At 39.7% G+C, this 15,883-nt stretch overlaps 5 protein-coding genes across 10 annotated transcripts; 2 read left to right on the top strand and 3 right to left on the bottom strand.

The window, feature by feature from the left end:
* Window positions 1–130: 130 nt before the first annotated feature.
* On the bottom strand, window positions 131–3,131 carry LOC125205347 (Galactosyltransferase family protein). 2 transcript variants are annotated; one of them, XM_048104216.2, is made up of 7 exons: window positions 2,805–3,131; window positions 1,904–2,687; window positions 1,372–1,607; window positions 1,017–1,295; window positions 810–938; window positions 440–724; window positions 131–364 (listed from the first exon to the last, which is right to left on the bottom strand). In XM_048104216.2, the coding sequence occupies exons 2-7, from the start codon at window positions 2,658–2,660 to the stop codon at window positions 158–160; spliced, it is 1,893 nt and encodes a 630-aa protein (XP_047960173.1). In that variant the 5' UTR covers window positions 2,661–2,687; window positions 2,805–3,131; the 3' UTR covers window positions 131–157. The 2 variants fall into 2 exon arrangements, with proteins under 2 accessions (XP_047960173.1, XP_047960174.1); XM_048104217.2 differs by having other exon boundaries at window positions 1,904–2,682; window positions 2,805–3,130.
* Window positions 3,132–3,616: 485 nt separating this feature from the next.
* Window positions 3,617–5,792, bottom strand: LOC125205349 (uncharacterized). Of its 3 annotated transcripts, none has more exons than XR_007173743.2 (6): window positions 5,550–5,792; window positions 4,683–5,064; window positions 4,330–4,526; window positions 4,110–4,251; window positions 3,866–3,999; window positions 3,617–3,776 (listed from the first exon to the last, which is right to left on the bottom strand). XR_007173743.2 is itself a non-coding variant. In XM_048104219.2 (6 exons), the coding sequence occupies exons 1-6, from the start codon at window positions 5,621–5,623 to the stop codon at window positions 3,751–3,753; spliced, it is 981 nt and encodes a 326-aa protein (XP_047960176.1). In that variant the 5' UTR covers window positions 5,624–5,789; the 3' UTR covers window positions 3,617–3,750. The 3 variants fall into 3 exon arrangements, 1 of the variants encoding a protein (XP_047960176.1); XM_048104219.2 differs by having other exon boundaries at window positions 3,866–4,025; window positions 5,550–5,789; XR_016132726.1 differs by having other exon boundaries at window positions 3,722–3,776; window positions 3,866–4,003.
* A 682-nt stretch (window positions 5,793–6,474) lies between these two features.
* On the bottom strand, window positions 6,475–9,141 carry LOC125207221 (inositol transporter 4-like). Of its 2 annotated transcripts, XM_048106468.2 has the most exons (4): window positions 8,902–9,141; window positions 7,808–8,739; window positions 6,940–7,599; window positions 6,475–6,864 (listed from the first exon to the last, which is right to left on the bottom strand). In XM_048106468.2, exons 1-4 carry the CDS (start codon window positions 9,038–9,040, stop codon window positions 6,841–6,843), a joined length of 1,755 nt encoding a protein of 584 aa, XP_047962425.2. In that variant the 5' UTR covers window positions 9,041–9,141; the 3' UTR covers window positions 6,475–6,840. The 2 variants fall into 2 exon arrangements, with proteins under 2 accessions (XP_047962425.2, XP_088916156.1); XM_089060030.1 differs by having other exon boundaries at window positions 6,475–7,599.
* Window positions 9,142–9,668: 527 nt separating this feature from the next.
* Window positions 9,669–12,120, top strand: LOC125207224 (wall-associated receptor kinase carboxy-terminal protein). Its single transcript, XM_089062107.1, has 3 exons — window positions 9,669–10,285; window positions 10,977–11,209; window positions 11,858–12,120. Exons 1-3 carry the CDS (start codon window positions 9,753–9,755, stop codon window positions 11,962–11,964), a joined length of 873 nt encoding a protein of 290 aa, XP_088918233.1. The 5' UTR covers window positions 9,669–9,752; the 3' UTR covers window positions 11,965–12,120.
* An 884-nt stretch (window positions 12,121–13,004) lies between these two features.
* On the top strand, window positions 13,005–15,858 carry LOC125207223 (pto-interacting protein 1-like). 2 transcript variants are annotated; one of them, XM_048106471.2, is made up of 8 exons: window positions 13,005–13,220; window positions 13,433–13,534; window positions 14,130–14,380; window positions 14,456–14,582; window positions 14,721–14,994; window positions 15,128–15,260; window positions 15,372–15,458; window positions 15,541–15,858. In XM_048106471.2, exons 2-8 carry the CDS (start codon window positions 13,453–13,455, stop codon window positions 15,658–15,660), a joined length of 1,074 nt encoding a protein of 357 aa, XP_047962428.2. In that variant the 5' UTR covers window positions 13,005–13,220; window positions 13,433–13,452; the 3' UTR covers window positions 15,661–15,858. The 2 variants fall into 2 exon arrangements, with proteins under 2 accessions (XP_047962428.2, XP_047962427.2); XM_048106470.2 differs by having other exon boundaries at window positions 13,006–13,165.
* Window positions 15,859–15,883: the final 25 nt, after the last annotated feature.

Here is a 15,883-nt window from a genome sequence, read left to right as displayed (position 1 = left end):
TATCATGTATAATCATATTTTCTTGGAATATTAGTAGATCTGAAGAATAAGTAATTTCATACTAAAATTATACATATTTCCTGTGACTTGGTCTAAAGGAACATAAAAATATTTTGCAAATAAATTTGAATGCAGAGAGAGAAAAATGATAGTAGTATTATTCGCAGCATTCAGGTTTATGATTTTTAAGGAGGTTATCCCAAAGACACAACATCATCCTAGGATTCTGGTAATGAGCAAGAATGTAATCTGCTTCACATCCCTCGTTGTTGAATCGATCATCGTTCACATACTCTATTTTCTGCCCTTTGCTTTCGTATTGCTGAATCCATATCCCCACAGCCACATCTTCCAGCTTAAACAGCTGCCAAAACCACAACCCATCCATCTCAATTCATACAACAATATATACATATACATCATATAAATATATACGCACCATGAGATCCCTGGCCCGGTGGCCAGCAACGATAAACTCAGCTATGTCGTTAGATATTATGTAACCTGGACCATGCGCCCAAGGAGGATACGTGGAATTCGGCCACTCCTCTTCGCTTATGAACCATTTGTTGTCCTTGTCCCTGTTCGGAGCTGAATCAAAAGATATACGCCCGTACACAAACCCCTTCCCAGTGCTCCCCTCCAGCCTCGACAATATTTCATCAATCCTTACAAAAGCATCATCGTCCATTTTCATGATGAATTTAGCAGACATTATTTCACTCTGTATAACCACGAAATAAATGTAAATAAATATACAAACAGTAATTGCTCACCAAAAAACCCAATATACAAGTAATTATACATACCCCGAGGAGGCAAATAGCAATGGTTTTGTAAGTAAGCAGGCTGTAGTAATCGACAAAAGGCATCAACTGGATATCTCCATACACCTCACCTTCTCTCCACACCTTCAAGTTCACTTCTTTGTTCGTGTGCTACAACATTAATAATCACCATTCAATTAACAAGCATTGCTCTAGTTGAAAGAAATTGAAAAGCAGTAACTCACTTACAAGTCCAACAAAGAAACGAACAGCCACTTTCCCTGAACGCACACCATCATATTGCATCCAAGTCCTCCTTAGAGCCATACGCCTCTCAAAGTTATTCCCTGACGAGAAAACCCCAATAAGCAGTAGAAGCCCTTTTTTAGAAGGTGTTGCAGCTTTCAGCTGTTGAACGTCACCCACTAAATCCACATCTTCGCTAGCAGGCAGTCCTTTTGCTATGATTGAAATGGTAGTCAAGCTACCTTTCACATTCACTTTGTTAACCAACCATGGTTCAAGTCTCTGCAAATTGCTAAAAATCTTATTTCAACACACACTCATATATAGACAAGTGGAAATTAAAATAGACTAGTTTTACCTCTCTATACGCAAACGATGTTTCATGCCTTCCATTTACTGTCGTGTGAAAACCCTCGGCACCAGCCCAAAATGTAGCAATGAAGGGGTTACCTTCAACAAACTGGAAGGCAGCACTTACGTGGCTACTCTCTTCGGAAACATTAGCTAATTTTCTGTTCGTTGGATGAGTCATATTTGGACTGTCCTCTGCAGTTCTCCTAATAATTTGTGTATTGCAGTTTACTAATCCATCAACTGAAACATGCAGGTTAGAAGGTGAAAAAACAAAGTTACGTCAAAAGCCAGAAAGAATTCTACAGCAACAAGCTATCCGAATGATTTGTAGCCATTCACTACCTCCATCCTCACCAAACAAGGATCATTAAAAAAATCTCATATATTGTGCCATGTAGTTTGTCGAATGGTTAACTACTAACACAGGCAGCATAGCAATATGAAATATTTCAAGGTCCCTGTTGTGACAGAATAGAGCATAAACAACAACAATCAACATACTTCTCAACTCTTCATTTATCAATCACATCAGGTACCTTCAAGAGTACGGAGTGGACCATGATCGGGGCATCTCTCCGCCTTGCCCCACCCAGATTCTTGAGTCCACGCATTCTGAACAATAACAGGTTCTTTGGTCAAGTTCTCACCAGGTAACTCGACATCATATAGCAGCACGATTGGAGGCTTCAGTCCCTCCTTAATTGGCGAGCCAATCAACTCAATTTGGAAACTATCATTGCGAGTATCAGGTATCCCAATCACAGTAACAGAAGAGTCCTCAACAAGACCACAAGGGATATCCAGAGAGGCCTCATTCTTCGACAACGATGCATTAACAAAACTAGGACAGTTCCTCGCTATGCTACCGTTCCCAAGCTTGGCAGCTTTGCCCTCCTCAATCATCACAAGCAAATCCCTACACATTACTAGAGCCTCTTTAACACCCTGTACAGTTTCAGGCAATGCATCCGATCTCGGAAACAAGAATTTCATTCGGCTCCACGCAAGCATCGCAGAAGGGCCTTCTAGGCTCAAGTTTTTACTTAAGCTATACAGATCCTCCAATTCTTGAAGATATCCCAACTGGGGCTTAGGCCTAGTTGGCTCAATGCCGCCATTGGCATTGGCAATGGCATTGAGATCTGGATCTTCCTCTTTGGGTGGCTGTGGATTGAAAAAATCATATGCTGCAGAATGTTTCTTGGAGGGCTCAGATTTTCCAATCAAAGTGTAACTGAGAAACAAAATGAGAGCAAGGGCTACTATGAGCACACCACCGGTCCACTTCTTCATCCCTAAATCTTCTTCTACATACCTAAACTAGTTCAATATGACCACCGATTAGTTCAAATAAGCTCCTAAGCTGCCCGAACCTTGCACTGAATAGCATAGAAAAACAAACATGGGAGTACAGAATTTGAGGTGAAAGATTCTTACTTGCTAAAAGCTAGTTGTGTGGGAAAACAAAGCTGCAGTCTTTCCGCTAAAATCTTGGGAAAGAAAGAATTGCTCCCGCCTCAGCAGCACGGCTATTCCGAAATTGTTGTGAATTCTATGATTTCGAGTCTGTAAATGAGTAAATCTTTGTCCACCCACCTAAATTATTGCTGTTTGTTCAAATTAAATTTTTTTTTTATCATGTTCTGTGTTTTTTTTTCTATATAATTAATACTACATGTTGAATTTAAATTGAGATTTTAAATGAAGGACGTAATCTAAGTAACAAAATGTAAAATGAGACGTTTTGAATTTAAATTGAGATTTAACAAAACGTAAATTGACATTTTCTTGCAACTCTACAAAGAAAATGAAAAGAAACACTACTGCTATAGAAAAGTTGAACTCGGTTGTTAAAAAGCTTCAATCTTGGAGAGTGTTGTATTGATCGGTTGGCAAGAGAAATGGCAACTGTCGTTGAAGTTTTTAAAACATAAGAAAAAGAAATGCTTCTATTTTATTAATAACACTACAATTTAAATTCACAAGTCTGCGCCTTATTTTATTCATTACAGACTCAGTTTTCTTGTCTATGGAATAAGACAATACTCCATAAGATTGAGTATCTTTTATTATATCAGTATCATTTTCAACTAACACTATTTATTCCATCCACCAAAAATATATAATAGTAATTGCATTCTTAAGCACTCATAAAGTATAGGACACTTAAATTATGGGCATCACTCACTAGCTTTATCCAACTACTGAAACACAACATTTTTTTTACAAAGAGGGGGTTAGCCAATAAATAAAAGAGAAATGCTACTCAACCATGACTAAGTAAAGAATTATCAGTCACACGAGTTCATTTCCAAAATTTGCTACCTAATACAGTCAGTGGCAAAATTATACTACTAGTAATAAAATGGAGGGCCTTGAATGGTCAATCTTGCTTCACTGACAATCTCTCTGCACAAAAAAAGAGAGTAGAAGGATCAGTAGCAGTAGCAGCTTCCAATTAACTAAACTGGAGTATATAAACAAACAAGCAACCATACTTATGAGCTCGTAGGTCACGATCATTGTCGTTCCGTAGAAAGACATGTTGAGAAACCGAGGGCCAAATCCTCGGTAGAAGCCTATCCAACCATCCTCTTTAAGAAGGGCCCTTGCAGTCTTCATTATCGAAGGTCTTCCTACACCATAATTATCAATTACCTAAATCCGAACAGGTTAATGCCAACGCCAAAAACATTTGAGACTGCGTAACTGGATATCTCAGCCCTAATCAGAAAGTCTTACCTGTAGTCTCGTCTTGACAGTATCTATAGGAGTAGTAATCAATGAAGAACAAGCACCAGCAACCATGCCAGCTGTGGCTTGAACACTAACCAATTCTACATGTGATGGTTTCTTTTCCATATCATCAGTGTAGCCCAGGCTCCTATATATCGTCAAAACGAGCATAACTCAACTATATAATAACACAAAATCTGGCTCTGTATAGTAGCTCTTAAATTACCTCCAGATCATATGTTGGGCTGAACCATAGGAACCCCACCAAAGAGCCGATGCAGGGGATTGGTATGTAGCTGTTAGTCCAAAACCTCTGTATAAGCCACGAAATCCTTCAGCTCTTATCACTTTGCGTACAACATCAAATGGGCCATTGCAAATTGTAGTTCCGGGAACTCCTTGGACCATTAACCTCTGGCAAACCTACACATCAAGCATATTTAACAGACCAAAAGAATGATTAGAAACGAACAGGTGGCTTAGAATTCATTAGAAAACTTCCAACTAATTGGCAAATGAAAGCATTCCAAAACAATATCACAACAGTAATCAGGGATACGAAAGAATTAGAATACCCACCACATCCAAGGGAACAAAGTATACACATGATAATAAATTGGAAACCATTCCCGCAACTCCATTCGCAATACCAATTCTTGTTGCTTCTGGCATATCCAGGCCTTTTGTGTATTTCAGGGTCATATCCTTTGACATTTCAAGTGAAGTTAAAGCCAGCACCCGACCTGGCAACGATCCAATGGCCGATGTGGCAAAGCCTCTGAAAATACCAGGAACGCCATCGCTCCTGATAATGTGCCTGAAAACAGATAGTCCATTCATCCTAGATATGTCCGATCCAGCTACTTGCATCCGTGTCTTCACAACCGCAGTAGGGTGTATTAAAGCCGACTGCATTGTGAATAGAATGGCCCCAATCACGTGAAACCTCGTCTTATCCAGCCTATGTTACAGAACATGCAAATCAACCAAACAGCCAAATTTCATGACTAGATTTTAAATCACAGCTTAGCAATCATATGCATCAAACAATCAGATACAGCAACAATGACAAATAATACAGCCACAACAAGATACTAACAAGCCAAGAACACTTTTTGACATAACAAATAAGCCTAGAAAATGCTAGTTTTGAGTTTCAAGACCTCTAATATCATGACATCTGGGTTGCCCTAAGCGATCACACTCAAAATCAAGCGGTGAAATTAGAGATATTGCAATTTAAATAAATTCTATGAAAGTAATCCAACTGCAATTAAGAAAACAAAATGAACATTAAACTCATATTGCCTAAAAGGAAAATCAAAAGGAATGAAGTGAAATATCACAAAGGTAGAGAGCCTAAACAATGATCACCGAAAGCAAAAAGAATAAGGAAAGGGGCGAAAAATAGTGACATTATAGAGAAATTAGGAGTAAAAAAGGAACCTATCCCAGTTGACGTCGGTGTCGGCGAGGGCCAATTGGGGAGGGGTGGCGGCGTCTGCGGCTTCTAGGGCCATTTGTTTCTCCGATCAGTCAAGCGATGAAGAAATGCTTTACAGTATTTTGTTAACTAAGTAAGAAAGAGAAGAGGTTTAAAGCGGTGCATCATTTTCATACTCGGGATTTACGATTTCTTTACAGCTGCTTCGGCCACCTCCTCAAAAGGGAGCTTCCTCATGTTCGGGAGACTTCCCTTTCTTAAATTAATTACGAGTAAATATTGAAATCTTGTCAATAATTAAAAGCAAATCCTGTTGAAAAGGAAAGTTTGTTTTCTTTTGGAATTCCGACTTTCCTATTTTTGTGTTTTTACTTCATCTTAAGAATTGTCCAGAACATAAATTATTGACATACTAATCATATACTACTAGTACTTAAAGTAATACTAGTAATAAGCTACTACCTTCGCCCCTCAAATATTGACCCACTTTGACCCGACACGAATTTTAAGAAATGTAATGGAAAGTGAGTTGAAAAAGTTGGTGGGATGTGGGTCCTACTTTTAAAGTATTAGTTTTATAATAAAATGTGAGTAAGAATGAGGTAATGGAATATGCGGTCAACTCCCAAAAATGATAAAAGTGAAGCGTATCAAACTTTTAGGGACGGAAATGGTAAACTGCGTCAAACTTTCATGGACGGAGGTAGTATTAATTTAAAATGAAGAGCCTGGATGCGGCCTTTTGTGTTACTATCAAAAGAAAGTGCAACATTATTGTCATCCTTAAGTATTCATATACTCATATTAAAAATGCATCATGATTTAGTGAAATAATTTATACGGAGTATTATATAGTTGCTAGTACCTCTAATAATAATTGGCAATATTCCTTGAGATTTTTAAGAGTCGCTTTCTTTGCCTGTTTTATTCTTGAGATCATTTGCTAATTTAGCAATTCTCAATCTATATCATCCATACCTGTATACTATTGAATAATTATGTTATAGTAGTACATCAACGGTTGAATCTCTTTACATAATTTATTCCCCATACACATTCTTTGATAGTCTAGCTAGATTGTAATCCTTACATTTGCTCCACAACCAACATGAATTAACATGAACACCTTGGCCTTCACACCAATGACTACCTTGCTGTCCTCTTTATCCAGGAGAGCGCTTGATCACAAACCTTCATCCAACCCCAACACATAAACCTTCTCACTTTCAATCATTTCCTTCCTTGTCAAATGAGAGCCAGAGCCTTTATTACAACCAAAATTGTTGCAACCAATCAATCATAATTTATTACAATTAACTGAAATAGAATAACATGGAGTCAGTGGTGTTCATCCCATCCTATATATGATATCGCAATTAATCATGCACTTACTACTTCCTTATCCTTAGATGGCTGATCCCCATACTTGTCAAAAGGAGAGAACCCCTTCCTCAGCATCCTCTCCACCTCCTCAAACTGCATCCCCTTCGTCTCCGGCACCAGCATGAATATCGCCACCAGCCCCACCGTCGAGAACCCCGCAAACAACAAGAACGTCCCCGACGACCCCAGATGCTCCGTCAGCGTCAAAAACGTCTCACTCACGATCAGATTCGACGTCCAGTTCGACACCGCCGCGATCCCCCCGCACAGCCCTCGGTACTTCAACGGATATATCTCCGAGTTCACGATCCACGGCGCCGTCCCCATGCCAGGGGAGTACACGATTATATACAGAGCAAGAAACAGAACAGCCAGGTATCCTATCCTGCTGGGGCACCCCTGCGAGTACCACGTGCGCTTCGACTCGCGGCACGTGCTCCTCACGGCGTCGTCCAGGATCAGGCACGCTCCCGCCTCGTTCTTTTTGATGGACGAGCCGCAGAAGGCGCATGCAGTGTCTTTTCCAAGACACTGCGTGCAGCTCCAGGAGTCCGCGTTGGGGGCTGCTATGTAGGCAGGGCAGGAGGTGTTGCCCCCGAAGACCGCGGTCTCCGCATAGCTCACCGGAGGGGACATGTTCGCCGCCTCGTTGAAGATCACTGACAACACCTGTTGGAAAATACGAAAAAAATAATTACTAACAATATCCTGGTATTGGTTCATTTCAGAACTTTTCTTAAAGTCAGAACATAGAAATATAGTACTATAAGTTTGCAAATACATTAATATCAGTTGACATCATAAAACATATCAATTTCTATACTCAATATCAGTTCGTTGATTCATGAATATCCTATCCTATGGATTTCTATCTTACCAACAAGCAGGTGATGATGCCAATCATGGATAAGATCATGAGCCTCCTCCGGCCGTATCTATCCACAAAGCACATGCTGATTACCGAGCCGACCATGTTTAGGCCCGAGGTGATGAGGGAGAGCGCCATGGCGGTCTTGTTACTGGCAAACCCGGCGAACTGGATGATGGTGGGACTGTAGTACATGACAGTGTTGATACCAACAAACTGCTGAGCCACCTGAGCTGTGATACCAGCATAAAGACCTCTTCTTACCACAATGTTCCCCCATGCCTTCTTCAGCTTGTCAAAAAGTCCACCTTTTAGAGAGTTCTCCTCCTCCTCCTCAACAGACGAGCGAAGAGCCTCCATCTCCTCCTCGACCTCGTTGGCAGAGTAGATTTTTTCTAAAATGGCCCGAGCTTCGGTTTCCTTCCCGTGCACATAGAGCCACCTCGGGGACTCAGGGAGTTGCAACATGAGCACGAATTGCACGATGGCGGGGAGGCCCGCGATGCCGAGCATCCAGCGCCAGTTCCCAGGGGCGTGGGTGAATGCGAGGTTGATGAGGTAGGAGAGAAACTGGCCGCCGGTGATGAGAAAGCCGTTGGTGCTGACGAGAGCGCCGCGTATTCTATGAGGGGAGGCTTCGGAGATGTAGAGCGGGGCGGTCATGGAAGCCATCCCCACGCCGAGGCCGACTTGAATCCTCCCGAGGATGATCACCCACGGCGACGGCGCGATGGCCATCACCACCGCGCCAATGAGGAAGAGAACGTCCGCGACCAAGATCGAGATCCTGCGGCCGAACTTGTCGTTGATCCAGCCGCCGCAGGCCGCGCCGAAGATGGCGCCGAAAACGGCCATGCTCACTATGGTCTCCTGCAGCCATGTCTTCTTGTCTACTTCCTCGAAATCCTCCCTTATGTACAAAAGTGCACCCGAAATTACACCTGCATTTGTTCAATTTTCAAATCACTATAACAGACTTAGACTAATATAGTGGTTTCAGTTTTTTTTTTTTTATACTGATGCGGGATATTGTTATGGTTATTTTTGTTTTATACGTCGAAAACGCTAGAAGAGAAGGCGAATGTTCGATGATGATGATCGACCTGTGTCGTAACCGAAGAGGAGGCCGCCAATGCCGGCGGACAAGGCGAGCCTCGTGATGTAAGGCGTTTGCCACGACGTCCTCCAGCATTCTGTGAACTCGGTCTTGTCCGCAGCCGCGACTGCGCCGCCCTCGACCATTTGTTACACACTCACTAAATTAATCTATATCCACAAATACTCATCCAAATTTAATCAGTCACAACAACATTGTACAAGAAGAAGAGGGGATCGCTATTACAACAAGAAGAAGAGGGAATCTGGTGTGAGATACACCCCATGTTTAAATACTAGAATAACACTGGAACATAGCAAATCAAACCAACTGCGACCAAGAGTTCTATTTTAACCTATATTTAGTTTAAGATGCTATACATAACGTTGAAAAAGTCATATATTTGTGTTGTGATATACCATATCCAATTTATTTATTGACGAGTTCAGAGAATCATGAAAGTAGGTTTTGGTCTCGTGTAATATGATGTCAACGACAAACAATTATAGTTTATGTTATTTGGATGGTTATAAGTATACTACTAGTACAATGATACAAAATCGATAGTTCTTAAAAAATGGAGCTAGAGTAAATAAGTTTATTACTACTATATTGAAATCAACACATTATGCGGTTGTGTCAAATGTGAATTGACTAATTTCTATGATCATATCAAAATGTTTTAATTCAAATAAACCAGAAATATTGAGTGAAATGTGAAACAACATTATTATCCAACATTTGCAGTGCAATAGTCAAAAAAGCAGGGAGCAATCCACGGTCTCAAAAGCAGCGCCACACCCAAAATTCAAACAAGTTCCTTCATCCCTCAAACTCAATCACATTGAATCCACAAACATGTTGATTCCAGCCTTGATCATCATACTCACACACTTCTCCTCCTCCTCCGCCGCCTCCCTCTGCCGAACCTTCTGCAACAACATCCCCATCCGCTACCCCTTCGGCATCGACGACGGCTGCGGCGCCGCCCCATTCCGCCGCATGCTGAACTGCTCCACCGCGGCCGGGCTCTTCTTCCTGACCCCCTCCGGGTCCTACAAGGTCCAGAGCATCGACTACGCCAAGAAAACGGTGGCGCTCTACGACCCGTCCATGTCGACGTGCTCCATCCTGCAGCCCCACCGCGACTTCCTCATCACCGACATCCAGTCCGCCACCATCCCCCCCTCCCCCGACACGCTCTTCCTCCTCCTCAACTGCTCCCTCGACTCCCCCCTCCTCAACCGCTACCACTACCTCTGCGCCTCCAACTTCTCCGGACACTCCTGCGACGAGCTCTACGCCACCTGCACCTCCTTCAAGCTCTTCCACATGCTCTCCAACGCCACCGCCTCGCCCCCGTGCTGCTTCACCACCTACGACACCCTCCGGTATGTTGCCTCAAACTAATTGGAATTAGACAGCCTTTATATATTCCCTCCGTTCCACAGTAAGAGTCATGTTTGTCATTTCAGTCCATCCCACAATAAAAGTCATATTTCACTTTTAATAAATGCCAAGTAGACCTCACATTCCACCAATTTATTCCATTCACTTTTTGTTATAAAACTAATTATATAAGTGAGACTCGTGTTCCAATAACTTATTCAACCTACTATTATTTAGATTTCTTAAAATCTGTGTCATAACTAAATAGGACTCTTATGTCAGGACAGAGGGTTTAATTTTCTCAATTGTCCATCCATGCACAAATAGTGTCTTTTGGCAATGTTAAAAACGACAATATTTCAATAAAATAATAAGAGAATTAAGAAAATAAAGGAATGTACAAGAAAAAAGTGTTTATTTTAAACATCATTAAAAAAATGATATTTTGTGATATGAATGAGACAAATGAAGAAAATTGAAACTTGGTGATTTAATATTCCAATCTGGTTGTAGAATAAATCAAAATTTAACAAAATTTCATGATTTAATTAGCTATTATCCATATATATTACTTCCAATTTTCCTATTTGAGATGAGTCTGCAACCCAACATATACTAACATAATACGAGTGTTTATGATTCTTTTAGTTTTTCTTATTTTCTGCATTTGTGTTTTATTTTGTTGATATGAAGGTACATGAGCATGAACATATTGGACTGCTCGCATTACACGAGTGTGTACAATGTGGATGCGTTGAAGGGGGTGGGCCCACTTGACTGGCTTTATGGGATCAAGCTGTCGTATAGCTTGCCTGATTTGGGGTGCGAACGTTGCTCCAAATCTGGGGGTGCTTGTGGGTTTGATGTTGACACTCAGGGATTCACCTGCATTTGCTCTTTCAACACTAATGCTACAAGAGACTGCGGTAATTTTCAACCTTTTTGGTGCTTTACAAATTTTGAAACTTATTAAACAACCAATGTAGTTGGATATAGTATGAACTTAAAATTTTGACAAAATAATCATTTGAAAAACCATGATAATTTTCATGTGTTTGAGGCATTTTTTTGTTCTTTTGCAAAATGAAAGAGATGCTACTCAATTAATTAAATTGCAAATTTTGATCAAATGTTAGTTGGTCCAATGAAATTTGAAAACAAAATTGTACTACTATATTAAATCACAAAGTTTTTTTTTATCAATTGTTGCATTTGTATACAAAATAACGTTTTTGTTCATACTCAAAACAACGTCATTCATTTACAATTTAAAAGGGAAAAAGAAAATTTAGAAAAAAATTACGTATTTTAATGTCTTTGTCGTTTAGAGCATCATAAAGAGTCATTTTGTATAAAGATGAGACAATCGCGAAAAAAATTAAAACTTTATAATTTAATGTTCCAATTTTCAAACTTTTTGAACTGACCTAAATTTGATTAAATTGTGTGATTGTTTGGCTATTATCCCTAAAAAAATGGGTGAAAGTTTGTGTATTTGGGCGATTACTTTTTTTCTCTATATAACTGATACGCATTCATGATTCAACAATCTAAGTTTTGAATATGAATCGCAGGGGGTTCTTATGTAAACAGAGGAGGAAAGAGCAATGGAACGCCATCAGTTCTGGGAGTAGTTGTGTTGATTTGCAGAGCTATATTTTTGTCCTTGCCAACTTTGTAATACGTTACTTCAAATTCATCAATTCTTGTGAGCCATAAATGATTGAGATGGATACATTAGCCTTTGAGGCAAGGCAACTTCTACAATCTCCCTTCAAAGGTGAGATTAAATTCAACAAACCCTGGTAAAAAAAAATTGACTTATTTATCTTCATTACTTCCTTCGTACCTTATAATTTGTCACCATTTGACCCGGCATAAGATTTGAGAAATATAATAAAAAATAGGTTGAAAAAGTTAGTGATCCGTGAGTCTATTTTTATATATGTACTCCCTCCGTCCTAAATAATTTGTCCCATTTTTCTATTTCGATCCATCCCAAATAATTTGTTCCATTTCATTTTTTTACCATTTTTAGTAGTGGACCTCATATTCCGCTAACTCATTTCTACTCATATTTTATTATAAAATTAATATATAAAAGTAGGACTCACATTTCACTAATCTTTTCAACTCAATTTTCATTACATTTCTTAAAATCTGTGTCCGGTCAAAATGAGACGAATTATCTAGAACAGAAAGAATATCAGTTTTACAATAATAAAATTTGAATGAGAATGAGCTAGTGGAATGTGGGGATCATTACTAAAAATGGTAAAGTGAAAGATAACAAATTTTTAGGGACGAATAAAAATAGAAATATGTGACTAATTTTTGAGGACCGGCACTACTAAATTTCACATTTTCAATGGGATAAAAAATAAAATAATATCAGGCTAATGAGTTATCATCACAGGTGTTGGGATAGTCCAAAAACTTCAATTTCTTTAAAATAAGCAATACGAGTCTTACTTATGGCGTAGATAGGAAACACAGTTTTTAGTTTTTTACCAATGTAGATAATCCTCAACCAGATTAGTAAGTAGAGTCCATGTAGTTGCCGGAGATGCATACGGCGTCAACTTAATTCCAAATGGGCAAGTCCTTGAATATTAGTTAGTGTCTGAATCTGCGTCATATTCACATTCCTAATCCCAACCAAGTCAGAATTGATTAATTAAATTGAGAAGAGAAGAGGTTGGTTTGATAATCATTAATCATTGTTGTACAGCTGCAACTTGGTCAAACACGGCGACAGCGCACCTCTCATTTTCCTTAACAAAGAATGATTCCAACATACAACCCACGCGCTTTGCCCTTTCTTTTTCACTTGTACTCTCCTCCTCTTCCCGGAATTCTTCTCCTCCCATCTTCAACTAAAGGTCAGACCTTTTCATCACCATCATCATCATCTTCTTGCTTTATCATCTTTTTATTGTAAGTTCACTTTCAATTGCTAGAATTTGGTAATGATTAATAGCCACTTCTTGTCTTGTATTTGACTCATGTTTATTCTTGGGATTGTTAAAAAATCACCATGTTGTTGCTTGATTGGGGCTTTGCTTGTGAAAGGAATAGTATTTCAAATTTCTTGAGCTTTGGTTGAACCTAGGCACCTTCTCTTCACAGTTCTTCATCTTCAACTGCAGATATCTAGCATAAAACCATAATGGGGTGCTTCTCTTGCTGTGAGGATGATGACATGCAGAAGATTGCTGGTCATGGACAATACACCACACCTCACACTGCAGGTGATTTTCCTATTCCTCATCTAACCTCAATTTGATGGATTGTTATAAAATCAATTTAGATTAAACTGATCTTTTTCTTTTTAGTTATTTTGCCAAATGTAAGATATCTTTTCCATGGAATCTAAATTTAGGCTGTAACAGTTGACTTAAATTCTTTTGTCTTTTCCTTTCTGTTGTAAAGTTTCATTGCTGTTTCAGACTTGAAATAATGGAAGTAATTCCTTATGTCTGCAAATTAAAATAATAAGTTGTCAATGTGAAATCATGGTTTCCTTTGAAAAATTGATCTTTAGGGGCAGTTGGCATGATTACTATTGATTAAAGCCAGTGACTAATCTTATCTCTTGTTTGGTTGCGTTTTTCTCAAAAGCCCGACCCATGATAATGTATTTTGACCCGTCTCCAAAATGACAATACTCCATTAGATTGTAGCTCATGATTAACCATCTCACATTCACCCTTATGACTAAATTAATTGTAGATCCTATTGTGGCTTATCCCATATTGTATGTTTACGAACCCTACCTTACCTTAGTTGTTAAACAATATGTATTTATGGTTACAATAATCAAACTTACTCGAGATAATCTTGTAGGCAATCCTGTAGGCCATCGTGCCACTGAAGCAACGCCGAAGGACAGAGAGACTGTTACTATGCAGCCGATATCTGTCCCTGCGATTCCAGTTGATGAATTGAAGGATATTACAGATAATTTTGGTTCAAAGTCTTTGATTGGCGAGGGATCGTACGGGAGGGTGTATCACGGAGTGCTGAAAAATGGACAGGCGGCAGCTATTAAAAAGTTGGACTCTAGCAAGCAGCCTGACAAAGAATTTTTAGCACAGGTTTCACCATAACACTGTATTCATCAACGTTCAGATATTTCAGTCCGATGCATTGTCTAAAACATGGTTTTGCAGGTCTCTATGGTGTCAAGAGTAAAGCATGAAAATGTGGTTCAACTACTTGGTTATAATGTGGATGGTGGTCTACGAGTTCTGGCCTATGAGTATGCTACGAATGGATCCTTGCACGATATTCTTCATGGTCAGTTGAACCTTAAACATTGTACCGTATCCCTGTTTTTGGACCTCCATTCACTAGGATAGTACTGGATAATGGCATGCTAGTTGTTTTAGTTTATTTGACTCATCGTATGAAACTAATTTTCGTCTGTTAATACAGGAAAGAAAGGTGTCAAGGGCGCACAGCGAGGGCCAGTTCTCTCATGGGTTCAAAGAGTTAAAATTGCTGTTGGGGCCGCAAAAGGATTGGAATACTTGCACGAGAAGGCAGAGCATCATTTTATTCATCGTGACATCAAGTCAAGTAATGTTTTACTTTATGATGACGATGTCGCTAAGATTGCAGATTTCGACTTGTCCAATCAAGCCCCTGACACAGCAGCCCGTCTTCATTCCACTCGTGTTCTTGGGACTTTTGGCTATCACGCACCTGAGTACGCCCATAGAACTTGTTAGCTAGTAGTTGAACGAATCAATTAACTTTGCCAATATATCTTCCTTCGTTCGAAACACGAAGTACTCAATCACTATCTTAGCCCTAAGAAGTTCATTTTATTTTGTATGTAGGTATGCAATGACTGGCCAGCTAAGTTCAAGGAGCGATGTTTACAGTTTTGGTGTGGTACTCCTCGAACTCTTAACTGGTCGTAAACCGGTGGATCATACACTGCCAAGGGGACAGCAGAGTCTTGTGACATGGGTATGTCATTATATCCACAACGTGAAGACTTCAATTTTCTTTCAAAGTTTATAATTTCCACACACACGCACGGACATTATGTAAGTGATTAATGGGTAATCCACTATCCAGGCCACGCCAAAGCTCAGTGAAGACAAGGTAGACCAGTGTGTTGATGGTAGACTCGGAGGGGATTACCCGCCTAAGGCTGTTGCAAAGGTGCGTATCCGGGTTTTTCGTTGGATCCCATCTAAAACTATATCTGCAGTCGTGTGACCACAAATACTTTTGTTTAAAACAGATGGCTGCAGTTGCTGCCTTGTGTGTGCAATACGAAGCAGATTTCCGCCCCAACATGAGCATCGTAGTGAAAGCTCTCCAGCCTTTGCTGAATGCTACCAACAGGAACAGCCACTTGTGAAATGTTGTTATCTTTGGCACTCATTTATACCATGTTTTGAGTTGTGTAGATATAGTCAGCATTCTTTTGTTGGCAGATTGCTACTTTCTATATTTTTTTGTGGGGAATGGATCAAATTTTATTCATGTAATGTGCTTTCTCTTATTAACATTAACACTCCTCTCTGAGTATTATAATTGTCTTGTGTTTTTGTGATTATTGGAATTTAGACTATAATTCAACA

This window comes from Salvia hispanica, chromosome 6, assembly GCF_029641045.1.
Source record: "Salvia hispanica isolate PSC_SH4W2 chromosome 6, Shi_PSC_v1, whole genome shotgun sequence".
NCBI classification, from domain to species: domain Eukaryota; kingdom Viridiplantae; phylum Streptophyta; class Magnoliopsida; order Lamiales; family Lamiaceae; genus Salvia; species Salvia hispanica.
This window is presented reverse-complemented; position numbering and strand designations above follow the sequence as displayed.